Source organism: Bacillus rossius, chromosome 1, assembly GCF_032445375.1.
Source record: "Bacillus rossius redtenbacheri isolate Brsri chromosome 1, Brsri_v3, whole genome shotgun sequence".
NCBI lineage: Eukaryota > Metazoa > Arthropoda > Insecta > Phasmatodea > Bacillidae > Bacillus > Bacillus rossius.
Window position 1 is genome coordinate 287,039,267 of NC_086330.1, and position 23,805 is coordinate 287,063,071.

The following is a 23,805-nucleotide window of genomic DNA, read 5'->3' on the forward strand; positions in this document are numbered from 1 at the left end:
TGAATTTTAACAAGATGGGAAGATTTTCAATACAACGCCTTGTCGAAAATCAGGTCCGAAACCATGGTTTTAGCGGCGCCTTTTTTAATAGTTTAAAATTTTCTGTTGTTTCGTGCTGCCCTGCTATCTGCGTTTGATGGTGGCAAGCATCGAATACGATTCGGGAAGTAAATTCTAGCGGCAGGCGCAGAAAGTATGTGTGTGATTATCATCCATTGGTAATTGAAAAGCGAATATTTTATTTCATCATTTTTTTTATCGTGCTCAGCATTATTTGAAGGAATTCAACGTTAAATTAAATGTTAGAGTTTTATAATTTAAGTTTATTTGCAGCATGAACAACGAGAGAACACGTGAATTTACTCGTTACCAAGGTTAATGTTTACACATCACTGGCGATTACTAAAAGACTCGCTTTCTTTCTTTTTTTTTTTTCTACAATATTCAGGCACATGCGGGTGATATCTGGCATTCCTTTTAGCTCACTCGTCCGTACGTCAGGTTTCATATCGTAGTACGCGTCCGGGGAATGAAATCCCAGGCCGATTGGCGCGGGTAAAATGCAGCGACGAGCGATTCGTCAGATTCCACGTCACGAAGAATAAAACTAGATTGAGGTTTGAAACGAAGCAGTCGTCTCCACCCGTCACGTCACTTTGGTTTTGATATAAAAATTTCACTGAAAAGCAATGCGGAAGCCGCTTGAGGCTGTGTGATTCACTGACATTTTAAAATTAATACCGGGCCACTCTAAAGTCAAAAGAGAGAACGATGTTTTTTTTTTTTTTTAAAGTGAAAGTATACAGTGAGCAAAAGGAACAAAAAACACTAACATCTCACTGAACAGTATTCTCTCTTAAATATTACCGGTCAAGAGGGACCAGTTCCCCCACCATCTTGAATTTACTGATATTTTCCGACACCATGTCTATTAAACATGTTTTTTTTGGATCAACATGGCTTAGAACAATGGTAGCGAACCTTTGAAAAGAACACCAATTTCAAAAATAACTACAAATGAAGATTTTGAATTGACTTTTAAGCATCGATAATATACACGCTCGCGATCTTCCTTGATTTTATGCCATTTTGGTTTCGCGATAAAACTTTTCTAGCAATAATACAGTAATGTTTACATTTCACAATTTAAAAAAAAGGATGCGCGTTCTTATGTACGCGTGATGGAAGCTATTACTTACTTGGCGTAGTAAAACAACAAAATATAAATTGTCATGAAAATAATCACCATAAATAAAATAATAAAATAATAAAATGACTGGAGTGATATTATAAATATGGTTGGTCAGGTATAAATTTAATCAAATTAAAACATTTAAATTAATTCTCAGTATTCAATAATAATATACACATGTGCATAAAATTTATTATTTAATTTAGTATGACAACAAAGATAAATTTTAATTATTAACAGAAAATAATATATATGCTGTATTTTCATTAGAATATGTAAATTTGAATTATTTATTAGCTATAGTGCAATAATTTATAATGAAAATAAATTATATAAACGGGAATATAAATACACAAGAAAATGATTTTAAATACAATTTCTATCACTAATAATCACAATAAATAAATGTTTTTTTTCTAATTATATGGACTACTATTCAATATAAATCTCTAAAATATATAATTTAAAAGAACATAGCTAATTTGTATTTGTACGTAGCAGTTTTTCATCCTGTCAATTTATTTGCATGCTGCGCGTGCAACGTAAAAATTATTTTTCATATTTTTTTTTACATCGTGCCTAAATAAGTTAATAACTAAAGAATAAGATTTAAAGGAAATACATAGTTTTTATTTGTATATAACTTTTTTGTATGTAGTATTTTTATAATCGTGTGAAAATTTCGTTGCATGGTGCGTGCAAATCGTAATAATTATACGTGTTTATTGGTTTGTTTTAAATCTAGATCGTTTCGTGGCCAGAGACTAACTATTTATCGGCTTATGGATTGAAGCCACGTCCATGTAAATGATGGTATGCCATACCTTTGAGAATACCTTGTGGCAACCATTTTCAGGGGCGATTAACATTTAGTTAATCACCCTTCAAGATGGCTGCAACGAAGAATGGCAAAACGTCGGGCGAAACAATCATTTACCTGGACGTGGCCTCGAACCAGAAGCCGAGAGTGAGTAATTTGATTGAAACTCATCCAGGGGCCGAGAAGCGGTCCGCCTGACCTGTGCAAGTGTTGGCGGGCCTGAGGATGGCCTATGGCCAGTGTTGGCCACACTGATTCAGACTAGCTTTGGGCGATTATTGAAGTCAGCAGTTGTTGGATGGCGTAGTTATCAGGACAGTAGAGTAACCATTCATTTCCTCCCAGCACTTACAGACTGCCGCTTGTAAGCAATTAGCACTGTCAATGATGCAGCAAATATTTCGTACGAAACTGTGAATTTTTTTTTTTTTTAATACAAGTCAAGAAATTTACGTTTTCTTTTCATCGTCTACAGAAAAGGAGGTCGATAATTTTCAAACATTTATCAAATTTCAAATTAAATATTTTAAGTGCCATGGGATGGTCTAGCAGAATCGATGCAGTCAAACCATCACAGTATCTCCTCGGAAAATAAATTTATGCTTTTCTGGAAATATCTGATAATTCGTCAAAATGGAATTGCACTTAATCTCAAAAAGCTCATTCGCTTGCTTTGAACATTCAAAATTATAGATTTACATGCTTGTTTGTAATTTGGTTCCATATTTTGAACTAAATTAATGATCGGAGCAAAATGATGCAAAGCCCCACAATAAATACTCATATCTGCATAGATTTGTTAAATAAGTTGATTGATAAGTTCACAGAATATCGCATAGATGAACACTTTAAACAGGGTATTAAAAGAAGCTACCAATGTGGCTCACGAAATCATGTAGAATCAGATTTCCCACCAATAAACACAATTCGTCCAATAAGAAAACCAACACAATTTCCATATGAACATAGTAATGAAGTTTCACTAGACCCAAAATCAAATACAAGGTTGTTTTTTTTTTTTTTTTGCAGAATCCTAGATCAGAAAGTAACTTCATCAAAGAAAATATTCGAAGAGTTAAAAACATTTACCGACGTATTGGGCTTTTTCAGACATAATTTATTTAAATACTTCAAAGATGAATTTTTGAAACATTTGCCAAAATTTAAGTCTGAAGCTTAAAAACTATTAGCGACGGTGTGGATTTTTTTTAATAATCAATGCTTTAAATTTGCATTTTACAGAAAACCGGTTTTATGATCCACAAACCCTATTACAATATCGTTTTACTAATCACTTAATATCAACATCTCCGATCACAGAAATTGCGCTTAGAGTATTAACTGTTAACTGCTAAGAGTAGTAATTGTTCCAGTTGCAGCTGCTGCAAGGTCCGTTTCTAAGTTAACAATTCTAAAATAATAATAATAATAAGATCAACAATGCACCAGCAAATAAAAGTATTTTAGCTATAGTTTCAAATCAAGAAAATTGATGGATTTCGCAAACATAAGGGCAAGAAGGATTCCCCGTAAAAAAATATATTAAATTTTTTGCACTTAAGTAACAAAAATAACTAAGTAATAAAAATAAATAGGTTTTTTTTTGTAAAGTATCACTTTTCTTTTTACACGCCCTTGTGAGACAACACTAAGGAACCTTCATGGCAAGCTCTGCGCAGGTAGTCGTAGATTAACAGCGGGTGACATGAGCGGTGTTGTACACGGGAGCTCGAATAGCTAGCGGTGGACCTGAGTAGATCGAGAGCTAAGACGTTCACACATCAAGAAATGCTTTAATAACTAATTTAGGTACACAAGCAATGCAACAAACTATAGATATTTCACCCCATTCATGCACAATGAGTAGTACGAGAGTGTTCTATTTTGCTGTAGTCTCCCGTAGTGACACATGGAAACATCAGCTAGCATAAAATAAAAACAAAAAATATATGCAGATACATATTTAATTACATATATTTAATATACTTATATTACATGTTTAGAAACATTTCCAACCATTTCTTACAATATTTGTTGTGTCTAACTATATGCACAGTAACGAATTTTGTGGTTATGGCAAGCTGTGGCGCAGTTTAAGTCACTTTTTTTTACCACCATCGCCATGTTGCAACACCCAAAACAATGAGGGAAATATTTCACCATACTTAATGAAAGCCTATTAATAACAGTTAGAATTTCCGACGTTATACACAGTGTTTGAAACCTGAGTATTACACAAACATGGTAAGCAGGCAATCAGCTGTACTACAAGTAACTTCACGCAGTGTTCATGTCGTGATGCCCTCTGAGTCTTATTGCTGGAACTACAATAGCGTGATAAGAGCGATGTAAACGACATGAAACATATTGTAACCAATCACGCCAACGCAAAAAAAAAAAAAAACAGGCGCACGCGGCACATTTCCGGAATGGAAAGATATTCTATTTCCATCGCGTTGCGGGCTTGAAGTTACTAACATAAGCACCGGTCATTTTATTCTGTTAATGATTTGTCTGGTGTATTTCTTAAGGGGTTATTTTTTACTAAATTGATCCCAGCACCACGGTGAAGTCGACTATTGACTTTCAAGTATCGACTGTAGAATATCGACTGTCGAATAACGACTGTCTTTGAAAGATTTGTGCAATGGGAGTGCATGACTTGATGTAGGCTTTTGGACATACGCCATTGCTTAGCACATGTATGTCTGCAGAAGAAAACTACAAAAAAGCACAAATGACAAAAAACACAAATTAAGCAAAAATTGCTGTTGTCAGAATTTAACGCCAAACAATATTCCACAACAGGAATATGGTCAACAAACAAGGAAAAAACAAAGAAAAATGGACTAACAGAACGAAACTCCCCCCCCCCCCCAAATTATGACAGAATTTTTGTGCTGTCATAATTTGGTTTTTTTTTTAGTTCTGTTAGTCCATTTTTCTTTGTTTTTTTCCCTGGTTTGTTGACCATATTCCTGTTGTAAAATATTGTTTGGCGTTAAATCCTGACAACAGCAATTTTTGCTTAGTTTGTGTTTTTTTGTAGTTTTCTTCTGCAGACATACATGTGCTAAGCAATGGCGTATGTCCAAAAGCCTACATCAAGTCAACGACTGTCGTCTGTAGACTGTAGAATATTGACTGTCGAATAACGACTGTCGTCTGTAGACTGTAGAATATTGACTGTCGTCTATATACTGTAGAATATTGACTGTCGAATAACGACTGTCGTCTGTAGACTGTAGAACATCGACTGTTGATTATCGACTGTTGATTATCGACTGTTGAGTCCGCGGGGTCGCCGGGGTCGCAGGTGGAGGCGGCCAGCACGGAGAGGAGCGTGCGGGTGCGCGTCAAGGTGTACGACAACACGACGGCCATCTACAGCCAGGACATCGAGATGTCCTCCGGCGAGGGCTCGTTCGAGGTGCCGGCCATCCTCGCCGACAGCGACGTCATCACCCTGCAGGTGAGCAGCGGCTCTCCCGCGTGTGAGGGGCTGGTGTTCCCCGCGCACACTTCCCGAGACTTCGCAACTGTTGTGAGAGTCTGTGATGTCGTCATTGTGTTGTCCAGATTGTCTGTTTATCATAGCTGGGTTCCTCTGTCTGTCGCTGTGCTCTCCAAACTTGTTTGCATTTACTGTTTTCGTGGCCTCTATCTCGTCATTGCCACCCCACTCATTTTCATCTGTGCTGTGATAATGTTCTTACTAATTCCTTCCCTGGAATTCTCTGTACTATCTTTAGATTTAACATTTGACACCGGCTGATTTTGGCATCTTTTACTGTGTGTTCATCTTTTTTGTCCAATCTTCCGGTTTTCTCCATGACATACAGTACCAACTAACAATGGAGTATCTATAAAATAACGATTGAAATCCATCTTTCCCATTCCAAGAATCATTCACAGAACGTGAAAATTTTTCCAGACTAGCTGTGTGATAAAACACTGTAGCATCGTCTTGAGTTTCGTGGTTGGATTATTCTCTCTGTGCCTACGCTCGGCACACGAATCACAGCTATTCAGTGCGGAAGCAAACACGTCCTGAATGGCCGACTAAAATAAGGAAATGGCCTATTACAGGGCGTGGACATAACTTATCGTAGACTAATGAGTGGCATGTATCTGTCGCGGGTAATACCTGTCTTTATACACATGATAGTTCTTCCTGCGGCAATGCCCAAGGTGAGGTGTCTGACTGAAGCTGGAGGTCGGCCATCTTCACAGATCGAGGTCATCCTTGATGGCGGCGGTGACGTCAAACAAGATGGTGGACCGCCACCACTAGGCACCTGTTGTCATATAGCACTTCTGTAGTTAGTGCCCTCCCCCATGTATGAAATCGACGTGTTTTATAAATAAAATATTTAAATCAGAATTTGATCATATTTACATGCATGATATAAGGTCGTGATTAAATAAATCTGATTTTAATTTATTTTCCCAAATTACTTCAAAATTAACCCCATTCTCAAGTTATTAGAAATAAAACATTCTGTATTAAATGAAAGAGTATAATTAAATAAAGATTTATATATTACTGTTTCTTAAATGTATCTAAAAGTTGACCCCCATTCCCTTCCTAACACACACTTTGATGTAATTACAACTTCAACACACATGAAAAACCTTTTTACCACATATGATCGTCCATTATTTTTGTTTGATCAGTCATCATTGCTAATATGTGAGTTTCTTTTATATTTAAAAAACCAAGTCATAAAAAACCCTTCTTCCCTTCCCAAATCCTCCCGCAGATATTTAAAAAATACACAAAACTGTATTGAATATGAGAGAGTGTGATTTGATGATTCTCGTCACGGGTGGATGTGATTACGTTAAGCCCAGTGCATCTGGGCCACTTTCTTGAAGACGAAGGATAGCACGAGAGGGGAACATTAATACCAATTCTAGATAGCGTTCACGAAAACATAGTGGACAAACACAACCTGTATTTTTAAATCAATTTTGAATCAGGCTTAAGTATAAAATATATTGATGGAATGTCTTTGATAGTAGAAGATGAAATGTTGCTTGAAAGAAGTGAAACATTATTTTCAAAAATACGATGCCAAGAAGGTTAGTCGTTATTAGCACAGTGTGTATACGTAAAGTCATTCTCAGTTGTACCTTTTGTATGATTTTGTGTGGAATTAAAATTATTAATATTTTAACTGCGTCCATCAAACGGCATCCGAATTCCAGGTAACTTTTTTTGGAAAACATTGTATTAAATAATTTATTGTATTACTTTGCAGGCAGAGCTAGTATCCGTGGAAGGGAAAGAGATTGACAGCCATTACGTGCTTGCAAGGGAGCCAATCAGAAAGTGGAACTCTTCATCAGACTGCTACTTACTCATCGAGGGAGTTGATCACACGTTAGAGGTATGTCTGTACATTCCCATGCTGTTAAGGGACTACTTGACTTTTAGACAAAGAGGCCTTTAGGCCAGATTACCCTTAGTCCTGATGAATTATAGTCCTAATGACCCTTGGCGGTCCATTGGAATGTTGGAACAAACGACCCTTATTAAAAATAACTTAACCCCAACCGACCCTTAGGGCATATTTCAATCAGGCTAAATTAATAACCCTTAGTCTCATTAAATTTTATACCCAATTTCACTTATCTGATGTGAATTTTAGACAAAATTATATTTGGGTTCTTTTTTTTAGGTCTAATGAACTTTATTCCCATTGAATGTTAGACTAAAATAACTGTAGCTCATTTGACCTATAGGCTAGGTGTACATTTTTTACCAAGTAAAGGTCTAGTGACCTTTAGGCCGAATAACCTATAGGTCTAGTAAATTTTCAAGTTTTTTGATCTTAAGTCACTGTGACGTTAATGCCAATTGACCTTTAGACCATTGAGGCCTGTTGCCCTTGTGGCCTCGGGACTAGAGCTTAAAATGTTGCCCATCTCGAAGTGTACTAATTTAAGTCTACAAATTTAAACTTTTCTTAAACTTGTAAGGGCGTCGCATTTATTTTACAACCTTTTTTATAGAATATTTTAATTAATTTAAATGATCTTTTAGTTTTTATTTTGATTAAGTATAATTTTACAAAATATGTTTTTGTAGAATTACATCATGTACTTAATATTTACATTTTTAATGTTGGTGCAGTATGTATCATATTATATCCTATCATCGTTAACTCAAAAGTTAGGATTTTGTCTGTCATAAAAATTATTGTTGCAATAAAATGGTTTGCTCTAGTTCTAAATAAGGCGCTTCTTTATTCATTCAACATTTTTTTTTATTAATTAAAAAATATTGGTTGTCCGGACATCTGTTGCATGGAACAGCGTTTGTAGTTATGCAAAAGAAATTGCTGTTTCGTGTGAAATCAATTAATACTATTTTGCACTTTCTCGAGGCTACTACAAGATAGGGGTTAAAGTTGTGGTGGCTTACTCAAAGGCTGAGAAGCTGTTACAGAAGGTGATTTGGTGGTAACTGAAAACAAGGAAAAGTTTCTTCTTATCGAGTTAATTTGAAGTAAAAATACTTTTAGTACACGTAACTGAAAACAAGGAAAAGTTTCTTCTTATCGAGTTAATTTGAAGTAAAAATACTTTTAGTACACATATATAGGCCTACTCATACATAATGTAACTATTTGTACGGATCCTACAATTTCATAAATTCTTGTGTTTATGTTATTTTATTTTGCTTATTGATTATTACATTCCCTACCTGAAATGCAGGTTAATAATCTGTTATTATGTATGTGTTTTAAATGTTTGAGGTAAACAATTTTTTCAATGTATAATTTTTTTTTGTATTGATAAAATTTTCATTTGTTTGTACTTAAGGTTATAGGTACATTTTATGTTCAGTTTTATAATTTTATATTGTAGATTTTTTCAATAGCGTGAGGTTAATGGTCATAAAATGCAAAAGTTTTAACTTCGCCAAAAAAGAAGATAAATAATTAATTAACCAAATAAATAGGAGCATCAATATGTCACCAAAATAATTGCATCTATGTTTTAAAACTCTGAATCCCAATCAGTGTTCGGTGATTGGTCGCGTTTCTTTCAAGTGCACGCCCACTGTCGACACCTGAACCACAGTCATTCTGCGCACAAGTAAACGCGTTCTGTGTGACCCGGGCCAATAATCAATGGCTTCTCTTGCGGACGGCTTCCATTAACAACGAAGAAACCTTGTTGCAGATCAATGAGCATAATGGTTTTTCTTTTTTTTTTTCTTTTTTTTGCGAAAAATACCTGCCCTTTAAATTACTAATAAAAATTAGTGATTCAGTAAACAAAAAAGAAATATTCAGTCGCGACGTCAAGGATAAGTGAAGATAAAAAAAACTGGAGGCCTGTATAAGGGGTGGTCGCGAGCTCCACGTCATGGCTAATCCGGTTTAGACAGCGCGCTCTACCAAGATCCCTCGCTCCGCGCGAGAGGAGATCTCCAGTTGAAACAAAAGAGGGGTAAAAAAGCACAAAAATAAATAAATCCCGGCGAAGCTTAAATGTCGCGACCGGCGTCCGCCGCATGTCACGTGGGCTTCTCCTGGCTTCCCCCACCCTCCACCGCGGCCACATCCCCCTCGGCAAACACACGACACAGCCAGAGTCCCGAGGGCTTGCGACAGCGACAGCGACAGCGACAGCGACAGCGACAGCGACAGCGACAGCGTCGTGTAAAAGACCACGAGTCCCGCGGCAGACTTCGTGACGCGAGTCGACTGGGGTGGTCAGATCACGGGCCTTCCAACGACTGTGGGTTGTAACTTAACTCATCAGTAATAAATATATATGCCTACGTTTAAGAACAAAATGGGTGCGTATACTTATGTGCGCACGTTAGAACTTATACTTACTTGGCGTAATAAACAACCGAATTTTATTTTTTCATGCAGATAATTAATAGAAATAAAATAACAAAAGTACTGGAGAGAATCTATAAATACAGTTGGTAAAGTATAAATTTAATCAAATTCAAAACTTTGAATAAATACTCTGAACTCAATAATAATATAAACACATAAATAAAATTTACTATTTAATTTATCAAAATAGTTTAGATAAATTTTAATTATAATTAATTATAAATAATATTGTAATATGTTATCATTTATATATACATACGTGAACATAAACTTACATAAATACACTTGAAAAAAATTATAAGCACATAATAGATCACTAATATTCACATTAAATTAATGATTTAATGACATGAACTAGTATCTATACTAATATTAAAAAGCTGATGAGTTTGTTTGTTTGTTTGTTTGTTTGAACGCGCTAATCTCAGGAACCACTGGTCCGATTTGAAAAATTCTTTGAGTGTTGGATCGTACATTTATCGAGGAAGGCTATAGGATATATTATATTATCAATAACATTAGGGATCCTTACTAAAAGTCCAATTTAGAATCAAATGCGTTGGAGGGGGTTAGATACAACATGCAGTACACGTACGAAGTGTGTGTTGACAATGCCGCAGGCGCTAGAAGTTTATTTCCTATTGCTTATTAACATTGTTGCCACGCAATAGATGCCTTATTATTCTTAATTTTCCCATGCAAGTAAAAAACACCCGTGTGATATTAACAACGAAGCAATCAGTACCCTCATAAGAGTTCAATTAGTATTTAAATACTTTTTATCACTTTAAATCGCAAACCTAAACTATTCTTTTTTTTTCCTCTCTCTGTGTTTAATTTTTTTTATTGTCCTTTTTTTCAAGTATATATACAAATTTTACAGACTTAAAACTTCACAGTAATGTTCCTTGTGTTACGCAGGATGACATTTTCCGAAAATTATATCCCATGGGTGGTTAAAACCAGGCAACAGTGGGTACTTTGTCTGCATGAGAACAGGATTTTGCATTGTTCATGCCTTCTGCGTCTCCATGGCAACGGGCATCGCGCGGCAGTGGCTTACCCACAAGGAGGGGCATGTATAATGAGCGGCGCAAGAGTGATCTGCCTGTAGACTTCCGTAGCGAAGAACGGGTACATCAGTTGTACGTGCGTGCACGAGTCGGGAAACCATCGGTGCTATTCATTTTCTCTCCGGTACATTATACAGCATTGTAATAAATTTTCACTGATTTTTTTTTATTTACCATTACTGTAAATGGGATATGTGGCTTAATTATTTTCCATTAGTATAGCCGTGCGAAGCCGGGTCGGGCAGCTAGTTAAATATAAATCAGGAAAGTATGAGATATAAATGCACGTATATAAGTTTTATTTGTATGTAGTCTTTTATCATCTCGTCAATTTTTGTTGCATGCTGCGCGTGCATTGTAAAACTTCATTCTGATCGTTTTTTTTTTCATAATATGCCTAAAGAAGTATAACTCCAATAAAAAAATCAGTTTCATTTCGACATAACTGGCCAATCGTGATTTTGCTGGTTAGACCAGTTATTTTGTCTGTGACTATTAATGCATACCTTGAAAGTGATAAAAACAACAAATTATTTTAGTGATTGGTTTTTATCGCTTGCCATCCAATGTTATTTAACTGAACTACATAAACAACGCTCATTAAAGTTGACTTATAAGATTTTTAACCTTTCTATGTTGGCTGATAAAGAATTTTTTTGGTTAAATTTTTTGTGTTGCATAATACACATAATTTTTTTTATAATTGAATGTGATGGGTGGTGTACATAAAGGTTTGACCAATGTTTTGCTGGGTGATATACCGGTTGTCAAGACCATAGTGTCCTGGGCGACGAACAGGGTGTTTTGCATTGTGTGTTTGTGCTGGGTCAGATACAGTATTTTGAAATTATTTATTCCAGGTTGTGTGTATCTGAGTTACACACGGGAAGTTTAATCATTGTGTTATTGGAAGGGACACCTGTTTTTCGCTAATGCATTTCGTGTCAAGGTATTTCACAAAAACACTGCAGCTTTTTGTCAGAGCTATGGGCGAATTGTGGGCGTGCAGCAGCACAGTGGCCCCGCCAAGTGCCGGGAAGCAGCTCTCGTCGACCGCAGCCAATGACTACAGCTGTTGTTCTGTGAAGTACGTGGTGTACAGGTTGTCCAGAGCGCGGTACACAGGGTGTGTTGGTGCGCTTGCAGCCGGGGGAGCGCGCGCGCGTGTCCGTGCTGTCGACGTGCGCCTGCGAGCGGGAGCTGCACCACGTGGTCACCACGGAGGGCGTGGCCACGAGCTGGGGCAGCCAACAGCAGCCCGGCGCGCGCGCGGGCGGCGACCGGCCGCCGGAGCAAGGCGTGGACGGCACTGCCATCTGCCGCCTGGCCCTCAGGTGCGTGGAGTGGGACCTCTGCCTGCTCTCTGGCACTTCACGTTACTTCTCCAATTCATACAACATGTATCTACTGAATAGTGTCCGGCAGAGTACCTAAACATGTGACGCAAGAAGCTCACGGTTGTGAACACTTGTGTGACCTTTTACAGCTAGAATATACCGATTAGTAGAGACCCGTGAATTTCGCGGATTCAATGACCTCCAGGATAGACTCCAATATCCTCTACACACTCGGGAAAATGCCAACTGTTCATGGGCTGTTGACTTGTGAGTCGTCTCGACTGGGTGGCCTGTGATTCGACATTTCTATGAGTGAGGGTCTCTAATTGGCCTTCAGTCCTCCAGATTAACAGAGAACCAATGACAGAAGCAGCACTAAGGTATAATTATTTGAATTTTAGCATAACACGAAATGAATCCGCGAAAGACACGGGTCTCTACCGATTAGTTAATATATTTTGCCAAAATTTGTGACTCAACTACAAGTGAAATGGAGCTATTGAAATAATGCATTGGGAAAATTTCTTAATAAACAGCAATGACATGGAAATTGAAAAAACAACTCGCCGTGTGAATTGAAAGTCTTAAGGGGGGTTAGGCCCTGCCATCTTTGAATTTTGTATCTTGTGCTATAGTTATATTTTCGAACTATTTATACTAATACTTTGGCATGTCAAGACATAAATAATATCTCCCAGACATTCAATACCTTGTTGCAAACCACATATTTACTAACTGGCTCAATTCTGAAAGCGCCGCGAGAAAATAACCTATATTTCACGTGGGAGACAACAGCTGTCATGATAATCACACCAGTTCACAAGTGTTTATTTTGGCAAGTAGCCATAGCTAAGTCAAGTCCTGTGCCATGCTGACTCAAAATACAGCATGTCCATAAAATAATGGTCCAGTTTCAATGGTCGATTATAAGATTCATTTAGACTGTTTACAACAAATAATAATACATCAAATTGAAAGTAAACTAACCTAGTTTTCTTACAAATGTTCAATGTGTGCACTTTTAGTTAAACGGTATGCATCTAACCCAGGGGCGCAACAAATAAATTTCCAAAGGGGGGGCAATAAACCTTTTTATAAAGAATCATCCATCCCCCCTATTGAAGCGGGTTGGTCCGGGGGTGCTCCCCCGGGAAAATTTGTATTTCAAGGTGGAAAATGGTGCTATTTAAGCAGTTTTACTATCTAAAAATTGATTAGCCTACACAGCACTTTCTTTGCCCCCGTTTACCCCCACTTCAAGGTTTCAGAGGGGAGGGGGGCAAAATATCCTTGCCCCCCCCCCCCTTGTTGTTGCGCCCCTGATCCAACATAAAGTCCAATTCTTTCCACAATTTGGTTAACAGGTCCGAAGTAATGGAGTCAATACCCTCTACAGTTATGTGTCTCAACTCTGGCCAATCATTAGGTAGTGGTGGAACTTTCATAAAACCCAGAAGAAAAAAATCGCATTGCGTTACGTTGTGTGAACGTGGAGGCCAGCGAAAAAGAGCTCTGTCGTCTCGACCGTGACGACTAATCAAACGGTCAGGGACTTCCAGGTTTAACCGCTCTCGTACAAAGAGATTTCATTGGGGAGGATTGAAATTACACATTCTCTCTTAGAAAATTGTAGAACACAAACTCTTAAGGCGATTGGTGCATGGAAAATATTACGACAAAACTAATTTAACTGTACATATTTATTTTTGATGCTTCTTTTTAAGACATAATATACCTAGGATATTTTTAATAAACTTTTTTTTACTGAGTTATGTCATTTTAAATGCATTTATTTTTATTCCAAGCCAGAATTATTTAGAAAACACATAATTATGTTAAACTTAAGTATAGTTCAAGAAACGAGTGTACGAATAGGTTTCTGCACATATAAAAGTAAGAAGAAAAAATTTTCATCGTCAAAATTATAGTTTAATATTGACAATTTCCATTGATCACTGCTGGACTACTTCAGGAGCGATTTAAAGAATAAATTTAAATGAAAATGAAAACATAATTGGCAGAAAACTATTGAGTTATGTATATATTTTCATATCCTTTTGTTTTTGATACGATCCGACTCAAAACATGCCCTCTGGCATGACAGTTCTAGTGCTGCGTGTAAAACTCTCGCCGCCGGGAAGAATGTCCCGCGACGTGGCGCTGAGGGCGGCGCTTGTCGCAACCAGGTAGTCCGGCGGAGCTCCGGCCGGCGGGCCGCAGCCTGCGGGTGGGGAGGGGGAAGAATGGGGTGTAGAGGGATGACGAGAGGAGACCGAAGAAACGACGGGTCTGTCAAGGTCGCGCTCATGGAGCTAATATACAGTAATACATCTGGAGAGCCGGGTATCGGCTTCCTACGCTGGAAGAAAATGAAAAAGAGCCAAACACGCCTCGCGCGGCCAAAGAATCCTCAAACTAAACTCGCAAGAGCTCCGAAACTATCAAAACAATCAAACTGAAAATTTTACTGGAGTATCTATAAACATTTTTCCCCACATCGCTTTAATATTTTTTTCGAAACATGAATGCTTTCATTTTTAAAAATTAAATACTTATTTACTGCCAAAGTGTTTTGTGATTACGCAGAGTAAATTACAACATCGAGGAAAAATTTTTGTTTGCAATTGTAAGTGGCGGACACTAGCGTATGAAATAAGGAAGAAGCCTCAAATTTTATTTATATACCCCTTTTGACGCATTCAACCCCATACTTTTATTTTTACAGAGAGTTGAAGTGGGAATAATGTTTCAGTGGGTAACACTACCGACATATGTCTTCGGAACGCACTTCTTTTTGTTATTATACATCTCAAAATTTATAATTTCATACACAACGTTTATAAAAACGAATTCTTACTTACCTCATTTAATCTATTACAAACCTCTTGTAATATACGTGTATTAGTAGAAGAACCAACGTAACATGCAAACCTTAGGTAAACACTGGTAGAGAATTGTTTGGAATAACTGTAATGCTATGCATATACTGACAATGTAAGAAACTTCCAATTTTATTAATTGTTTGCATAAGAATTAATAATTTTAAAAAAATCATAGAATAGGCCTTAATAGACTGAAAACCTTTCACGTAGTTTCAAGTCGCGTACATAAAATTTTTTTAATATATATAATTACCAAATATTGTTGAATATATTTAACATTTTTATACATGTTACAACACACATATAATAACAAACCTATATAGTATATAAAAAGACAAACGCCAAATTTTAGCATTTTGTATTTCTTTTCTCTGTGTGAATAAAATAACAGTTCTTAACGTAGTTGCTAATACTGTACTATATTTCTAAAAAAAAATTACGAAAACCCCTGACATCGTCACCATAACAATGATAAATATGCAAAATAATTAAGGCACATTTTTTAATGCTACGAAGCACTTTCTTAAGAAAAATGTTTTAAACTTATGTTGGGATGTAACTAATATCTTAAAAGCATTCTGAAACCGTTACTTTGAGGGAAACCTTAATATACCGAACACCATACCATCCTTTAATCGAGTACGATTTTCGCTTCTTAAGACCCATTTGTCTTCAAAATGCACTGTACTGTGTAAGTAATAAATCAGTCTTAAAATCAGTTAATTATTTTATCTTCCTATTTCGTATTCTAATTGAGATAAATATCAGATAAGCATGTGTTACTTGTATCACGACATCAAGGTATTATTTATCAGTAATTAATATTTCATTTTATTTTTTTGTTAACTAATGTGCATAGGGCAGTGCACTAGACATCACTACCTGTGTGTAGTGTTGCGTTACACTTTTTAACGCATTAGAGTTTACATAAAATGATAAATTCAAAATTTCTTTTAAAAGTATAAATATCAGCGATCAATTTAATTAATGTCCAGTATAACTCAGTCAGTAAAACATTCGGAAATATGTATAGGACCTGTTAACCTAAATATTTGTTAACAGTTAAACTGAACTAAGATGTGTTAGAGTGGTTTTTTCTCTGTCCGTATATTAGAGGTATGGAACATCAATAAATATAGTTTAAAAAACTAAAGAAACATGCTTTTAAAGATTATCAAACTAAAAAGTTAAAAATAATTTTAAAATTTAATTTATGACAATAGTATATAAGCAATACTAGTATAAATGAGAAAAAAAGCTTGAGGCGCTTTGTGCCATATTTTTTGTATATTAAGCGCCCCATGCTTTTTTCTCATTTATACTAGTATTGCTTATATACTATTGTCATAAATTAAATTTTAAAATTATTTAACTTTTTAGTTTGATAATCTTTAAAAGCATGTTTCTTTAGTTTTTTAAAATATATTTATTTTTAACTTTTTAGTTTGATATTCTTTAAAAGCATGTTTTTTTTAGTTTTTTAAACTATATTTATGTATAATTATCATAGGGAAATGAGTTACCGACACTACCTATTACCATCTGAGATAACTATTTGGAGTTGAAACGTCACAAAGAAATGGTAAAGTCTCTCCGAATCATTTACAGTTAGATGTATGGATATAATCTTAGAATTTACCAGAAAAAAAAACATTCTTTTTTTCCGGCGTGGCCGGGAGTAGAACCTACGATCGCTGAATCCGTAAGCTGACGTCTCAGAAGTCGCGCGCCTTAGAACACTCGGCTAACGAACTTGATGAACTAGATGGGACATTTTACAGTGATGAGCCACTCACTCTTAGTCGAAAGAGTTACAGACGGACAGACAAACAAACATACAGGTGAAGCTAATATAAAGCATGTAATAAAATACGCATCTGTCGCCCATTTACTTTAAATACAGAATTATAAACTACATATTGTGAAAACATTCTGCAGCAGTTTTTGCTGAACGGAAAAACACGGATGAGAAGACAGACGAAATGTGTTTGGTAAGTGATTTTTCGTCAAATGAAATGGAACAGGACAGTGCTTAACAGAATGAAATTACAGAACTACTTTTGTGCAAGGAAATGTATTTTACAAAGACATTTCAAGAGAAATCACCTTTAAATGAAATAGATCTTGCTGACATGGAAGAAATAGACTTAGATTTAGAGGCCAGGCCCCTTTCAAGTGACGAAATTTCTCTTGAAGGGCTGAAATATGTTTCTGGCTATATAGCTCACCGTTTCAGAAATAAATATCCTGATCTTGGCACTACGGATTTCAATTCGGAGGACGATAGCTGGATACATGTACAATCAAAGGGTAACTTAAAATGTCCCACTAATGAATTTTTTGAATTAATAAAGATCGCTGAAATGTGTTTTGATAATATTCATGGCAACAATTTGTGCAAAAAAGAGCGGATTTTTTAATCACTGACTAAAATTATTTGCGGAACTACTGAAAATAAATATCCAGAAGAAGTTATATACTGTTTTGTCAGGACAAGAATGTATATGCGTATCAAGTATTTGAACATGAAATATTTCAACGAACAAGACTAAAAACGCATAGAAAGAAATAAGATGAGGAAAACTACCCTCTAAGATTTTTCAGTGTGATAGTGTCCACTTTCCTTCACCATAATATGTATGTTCATAATTTATTTACGATGTTTTTTAATTACTATATTTAAGAAAAGCATTTATTGTGAATATCGCAGAAATTATGTAGGGCTTAAGGTATTTATTGTATTCCAAATATTGAGTATGTCATTTTTATTGCCTTTATTAAAAATAATATGTATATTAACAATGCAACAAAATTGCGATATTTTTGTATGGCTATTGCAATTTCGTTTCTTGTAAACATTATTGTAGACTTTTTCATATTGAAATTAAATTTGCTATAGGGTTGTTTGTATTTTAATTTTACAGTTATAAGATTTTTTATATGTTGTTTACTGTTTACAAACATTTGAAAAATATTTCCTTAAACATATTTCCATTTCCATGGCAATAGTCTTGTTAGCTTTTCGGGTAACTCTTCTACATGGATGATAAGATGGTGCGACATCTAAAACATATCACACCACCTTTACATAACTATAAAACTAAGAGGTGTTTTCTTTACATAATATTAAAGCACAATGTTTCCTTGTTGCGTAGGTGATTTAGAATTTCCATTTATCTAGAAAAATGGGCTTTCAGAATGTTTTTTAACACACAGTGTTTGGGAAGGTTTTTGAAGAAAAAAATTGACTACGCATTTTATTTTTTTGCAGCTGAATTCGGGCACTTGCATGAAATATAATTAATCCGTAGGAAGCGCAATGGTTTAAAGTATTGATGTTGAAGATTTGAAAAGATTTATTGAAATAGTGTGAGAGAATGAGCGAGTTGAGTGAGAAGAGTGCGGGAGTGGCCACATGACGTCTGCGCAGTTGCGGGGAAAAAAAAAATCCATTCTGCCTCCCCATGGGGAAGAATGAGTGAAAGAGAAACCTGATAAACATTCCCCTCCTCCGGGCACGATAGAACCTTATCGGCTGTGTGTTAGAGGGAGAGCGAGATACAACCTTCGAGGTTTTGTTAGTTCCCGCTAGATGGCAGGCCGCAGAGCGACCACCAGCGACACCCTTCCCGTATGAAGGCCATCTCGCCACTGACGAGCTGGAACTAAGCTCCTGACCTCCCTACATAGTAACGGTCACCCACATAGGCATCTAGACTCTTTAGTGGTCATATGATACAAAATTCATTGTTTTCGGGCCTGTGACCGTTTTTTACCGTGCACCAATCGCCTTAAAGTTCAGGAGTCGCCATTTTGCGTAGGTAGCGCTGCAAGCGAGAAAACAACATGCAGTACTCGTTCTTATACTGTTTGAGTTACTCTTTAATTATTGTTACCTTGATCCAAAAATCTACAACACTTACAGTTAATACTATTAAAATGTATAACTGTGACGTTCATTTATGAACATACTATATTTATCACAAAAGCTTTTTTTGCAAGATGTGTCAAAATATTTGAAATCGCAGGATGGTGAGGCCTAACCCCTATTTAAGCCTTAGTTTCAACTTGTTGCCGGCAGAATGCGGGCGTGTCTCGTCCGACAGTCCTGCAACCGTCACCCTCGGAGCAGACTCCCAGACCCGCTGGGAAGGAATCACGAATGGCAATTCTTCTCTCGCGGTTTCTCCGGGACGACGGAGGGCGGAAGGAAATCGCGCGAGACGTGGAGAAAATCTGGAAAAGTCGATTAAACTTCCAGAACCACGTCGGCTCGCTGTCTATCGCAGTCCTCTGTTCGCGGCCTTTGTTGGAGAGCCTGTCCCGAGAGTTACCCGGAGGCCTGGGCGACCTCTGTGGGCAGCAAGAAGTACAATCTACGGGACGTTATAGATTGTGGTAGAGTAACATACTTCTCGAAGAAAGTGCCTCGAACAGGCGAAGGGTCCCTTCTTGTTCCAGACAACTAGATTTTCGTATAAACCACTCTGGATTTGGAATTGCTGTTTCTGTGAGTGTTACAAACTTCGAACTTAGAAGTGTGCTCACTGCGTTGTTAACACGTTCATAATTTTTTGACGTGATGAACTTCGGTTGCACGCACGAAAAATTGTCACGTTCCGCCTGAGCCGAGCGTGCAACTGGCCAACCACCGTGCGAGTAAATCTTCTATAATATCAAACAGATTAAGGCGGGCTTTTGAACTAATTGTTCGTGATCATATTTAAACAAATTATTAAAATTAAATTTGCAAAAACTGTAAATAATATTTGAAAAAAAAAAAGGTATGCAATTTTTCATCAATATTTTCTTATGACGTTATCACCTAAAATTATCGTCCAAAACCGACTTTACAGACAACCCCCGCCCCCTTTTTTTTTTAATACTCTAATGTGACTATATTTAGTTCATGGTTGAAGATAAAACCACTCAATAACCATTCGTTCACGAAGCTGCATGAGTAATATGTATTCTAGTCCATAAAAGGGAAGTCGGACACAGGATAAAGGATGGGGAGCAGGGAGTAGGTGAATGACCGGTAGCCATCTTGGACGACCTTGACCATTAAGCTTTTCCCCAGCGCATTTTGTATAACATTGACCCCGGCGCCATCTTGAACTCAGCAATTTTGTTTTTTTCCGTCTTTTTTTAGAGAATTTTCCGCCCAATTTAGGACACGCCATTTTGAAATATGACGTTACGTCTGCCATATTGAAAACCTGTAATTATTATTCAAAAAATCTGTAAAAAAATTTATTTATAATTTTTTGAACTTCAATTTTAATCCAATTTTTAGTTTAAAAACTCGCGTCATGGTCCTCCACATTATTTAATAGACAACTTTGTAAATTTGAAGTCAAAACTTATACACTGTATCTAACTCACTTTGACCAAGTGCATATTTATCCTACCGACTTTCAAGCGTAGATTTTGGTTTCTGTCTCAAATTTATCGTGAAATAAATTTATAAAAACCATACTTTAAGAGTTCAGTCTGTAAAAAACTTAATGTATTTGTGGCCACAGCCAGAGCCAGATACATGTTGTCAGCTCTGTGTGCGCAGTCTCGAGGTGAAGGCGGTCATGGCACCAGTCAGCCAGCTGCTCGTGTACTACGTCACCGACGACGGGGAGCCAATCAGCGACGTCGTGAGTTTCAAGGTCACGCTGCAGAGAAAACAGGTAATAACATCGTACTGTATAAAACCCATATCACACGATGGAAGTTTCCTTGCAATGACTTCCATGGCAGCAGGTATGGATAGTTCGTGAAAAAATTAGCATTGCGCTGGCCATTTTCATGGAAGTTTTCGTAATCGGTCGTGTTAGAATTTCTGTGGAAAGTTTCATTTAATATGGACATTTTATTCAATCAGAATGAAGGGGTGCTGTGCCTTTAGTGTTAAAAATGGTAATTTATTTTGGAGTGATTGAATTTTTCTTGATTACTGATTTGAAACGTGGTGAACATGTAGTCCATTGAAGCAGTTACCGCATTATACGACAATTATAAGAAACATCCATGTTTATTCAATGCAAGAAGAAGTATTAACCATCATAAAACCATTCACACATGTTGGCTTAGAACAGTCACAATTATACGTGTGATAGTTCCATCTATAAAAAAATTCATGCCTGCTACCTTGGAGGCTTGGCTAGCAGTTTTCCTGGAAGCTTCTAGCAGAGTCTGTATGAGACCGTCCATCGTATGATACAGGCTTATCACATGATTAGAGACCTGCAAACTTAGCGCTATCGTTTGGTGACAGTTCACATTGATAATGTCCGAGCAATATCTTCCTCAACGGACCACATGTTATATTATTTTATGCGCCCTGAAGCAATATAAACTATGATAAACTACGTAAAAAAACATCTTGACGAATCAAGATTATCCCTGAGAGGAGGTGAATGTTTGTCAGCAGCCAATGGAGACGTGACATCACTTAACAATAAGTTAATCTGAAGTAGCAAGTAATATTTTATTTCTCAAATTATGATACACTTGGAGATACAGAAAACATTATGTAAGTCCACCCACAAATGTTTTTAAATAAATGCAAATTTTCACTTGCAGCATTACAATGACTAATTCTGTAACTGATTTTCCAAAATATTTTCCTTATTAATTATGTTAATTATGTCAAATATTGCTTGCAGTATTTAAAGTTAAGAAAATGTTTACTGTACCGAAATTAACTTATTTTAATATAATTAACACAGTCATACTATGTTTTACAGGTAGTGCTTATAACAATCACAAAAGTTATTTTTTGTGCGAGTGCTACTATTGTACTTTATGCTTACGTTAAGTGCAATAAAAATTCAAACGAAATTTTATAATAATTAATTCCAGGCTAGATTTTTAAAAATGCAATTAATTTTATCTTAGATAAAGTAATATTTTAATTCTAAATATATAAATCTTGAAATGCTACACTAGATAATAAGTGATCAACTACATAAATATTTGAAAAACATCATCAGTTAAATTATCCATCCATAAATAGAGCCAATATATTTTCGTAAATTGTTTTTAGATAGCAAAGTAGAGTTTAAGCACATATACATCTGATTAAAGTTGATGATTGGACTACAGAACTCTTGAGATGTCCTTGGCGACCCTCAGCCAGTTATAAACAAGGAGTAGAGAAAATGACAATTCTAGAGAGGTTTGTCTAAGAATAAGCGAGTTGAGTCAATCCTGGAGATAAAATAATAGTTCGGAATCGAGTGTAGCCAGATTTTGAGGAAGTTAGTTATACGAATATATTTCGGCTAAACATGTGTCTGCGGCTTGCAGCGGGAGCCAGGTGTTCTCCACCGTATATATATATATATATATATATATATATATATATATATATATATATATATAATCTAACAACTGCAGGTTTCGAAGAAACTCTGGAATACGATTTAAGGCCTTAAGGCCATGTCACACTATCAAATTTTCGCTTCCAACAGCTTCCAATACGTTGTGGTAAATTAGATTGGAGGGTTGACAAGTCACCGAAAACGTCATTAGCGCAGCCATGTTTGTTTGACTTGAGTTTTCATCAGACACTTCGCATACAGGACCGGTTCTGAAATAAATCGGATGTTGGATGCGATCGGCCAATCAAAATCGTGTCTAGAGAAAACGGAAGTGACATCGGTTTCCGTCTCAAAGAGCCTTCGAAATGGCGAAGAGCAAATGTCAGAATAAATTGGTTAAAAAAAGTTAAATAACTAAAATAATTTCATATGCGAAAACATATTAAGCGTAAAAACTAAATTAGATTTCTATAACTTTTAAAAAAATTTTGAAAATTTATATCATTAGTTTAAAAATTATGTCAAGCCCTGTAATGCATTTATAATTTCTAAATTAAGAAAAAAAATTAAAAGTTTTGAGATAGCTCAGATTATAGTGTGGCATTACTAAAAACATATTTGAGGTGATCAGTGGAGTGGTTCAGCGGAGAGGCCGTGCGCAGGTGTCGGCGCAGCTGGAGCAGCGCGACTACTGGCGGCCGACAGAGCGCCTGGGGCTGCAGGTGTCCGCCGCCGCGGGGTCGCTGGTGTGTGTGCTGGGCGGCCGGGCCGGCGCCGAGACCTCGGACCACTGGAGGACCGCCCCGGCCGAACCCAGGTGAGGCGCCCACCACACCGCAACCGCTACAACGCACCGAATAGTTCAGTTTACTTCTTGACCGGCACGGAGCGCGTCGAAGTTACAAACTTTAAACATTTCAAATTAATATCATACTCGTAAGTAGTATATATTGGCCAGTTCTGCGCCAGGCTTCGCCAGGAGGAGCCAAAGGAGCCAATGTCCGCCATCTTGCATTGTGACGTCACGGCGACCATCTTGGATACCTTGACCTTTGCGGGATACAGCGAAACGGGACAATGTGCGTAACGGGACACTTTTTTTCGTGCGTGCAGCCGGCGTTCATCGATTTATTAGACGTTGTCACGTCAAAATAATGCAGGCGATGATAGTTCCGGTATGGGGGAAATGTCACAAGTTCCGCGTTGAGGCATTTACTTGCGACGCGTTCTGTAATCTGATAAATCAATAGTACCATCTGGTTAAACAGAATTATAGTTACGTTTTAAAAAAATGAAAAAAATTGTACTATTTTCCTCTAA

General features: G+C 36.7%; 1 protein-coding gene across 1 annotated transcript in view; it reads left to right on the plus strand.

The window, feature by feature from the left end:
• The window catches only part of LOC134527568 (C3 and PZP-like alpha-2-macroglobulin domain-containing protein 8), a 148,675-nt gene that overhangs the window by 51,802 nt on the left and 73,068 nt on the right, over positions 1-23,805 (plus strand). The window contains exons 6-10 of the mRNA XM_063360357.1: positions 5,329-5,484; positions 7,277-7,405; positions 12,097-12,284; positions 20,733-20,850; positions 23,148-23,302. Coding sequence (XP_063216427.1) covers positions 5,329-5,484; positions 7,277-7,405; positions 12,097-12,284; positions 20,733-20,850; positions 23,148-23,302 — 746 coding nt within the window. The remainder of the gene's footprint in view (positions 1-5,328; positions 5,485-7,276; positions 7,406-12,096; positions 12,285-20,732; positions 20,851-23,147; positions 23,303-23,805) is intronic.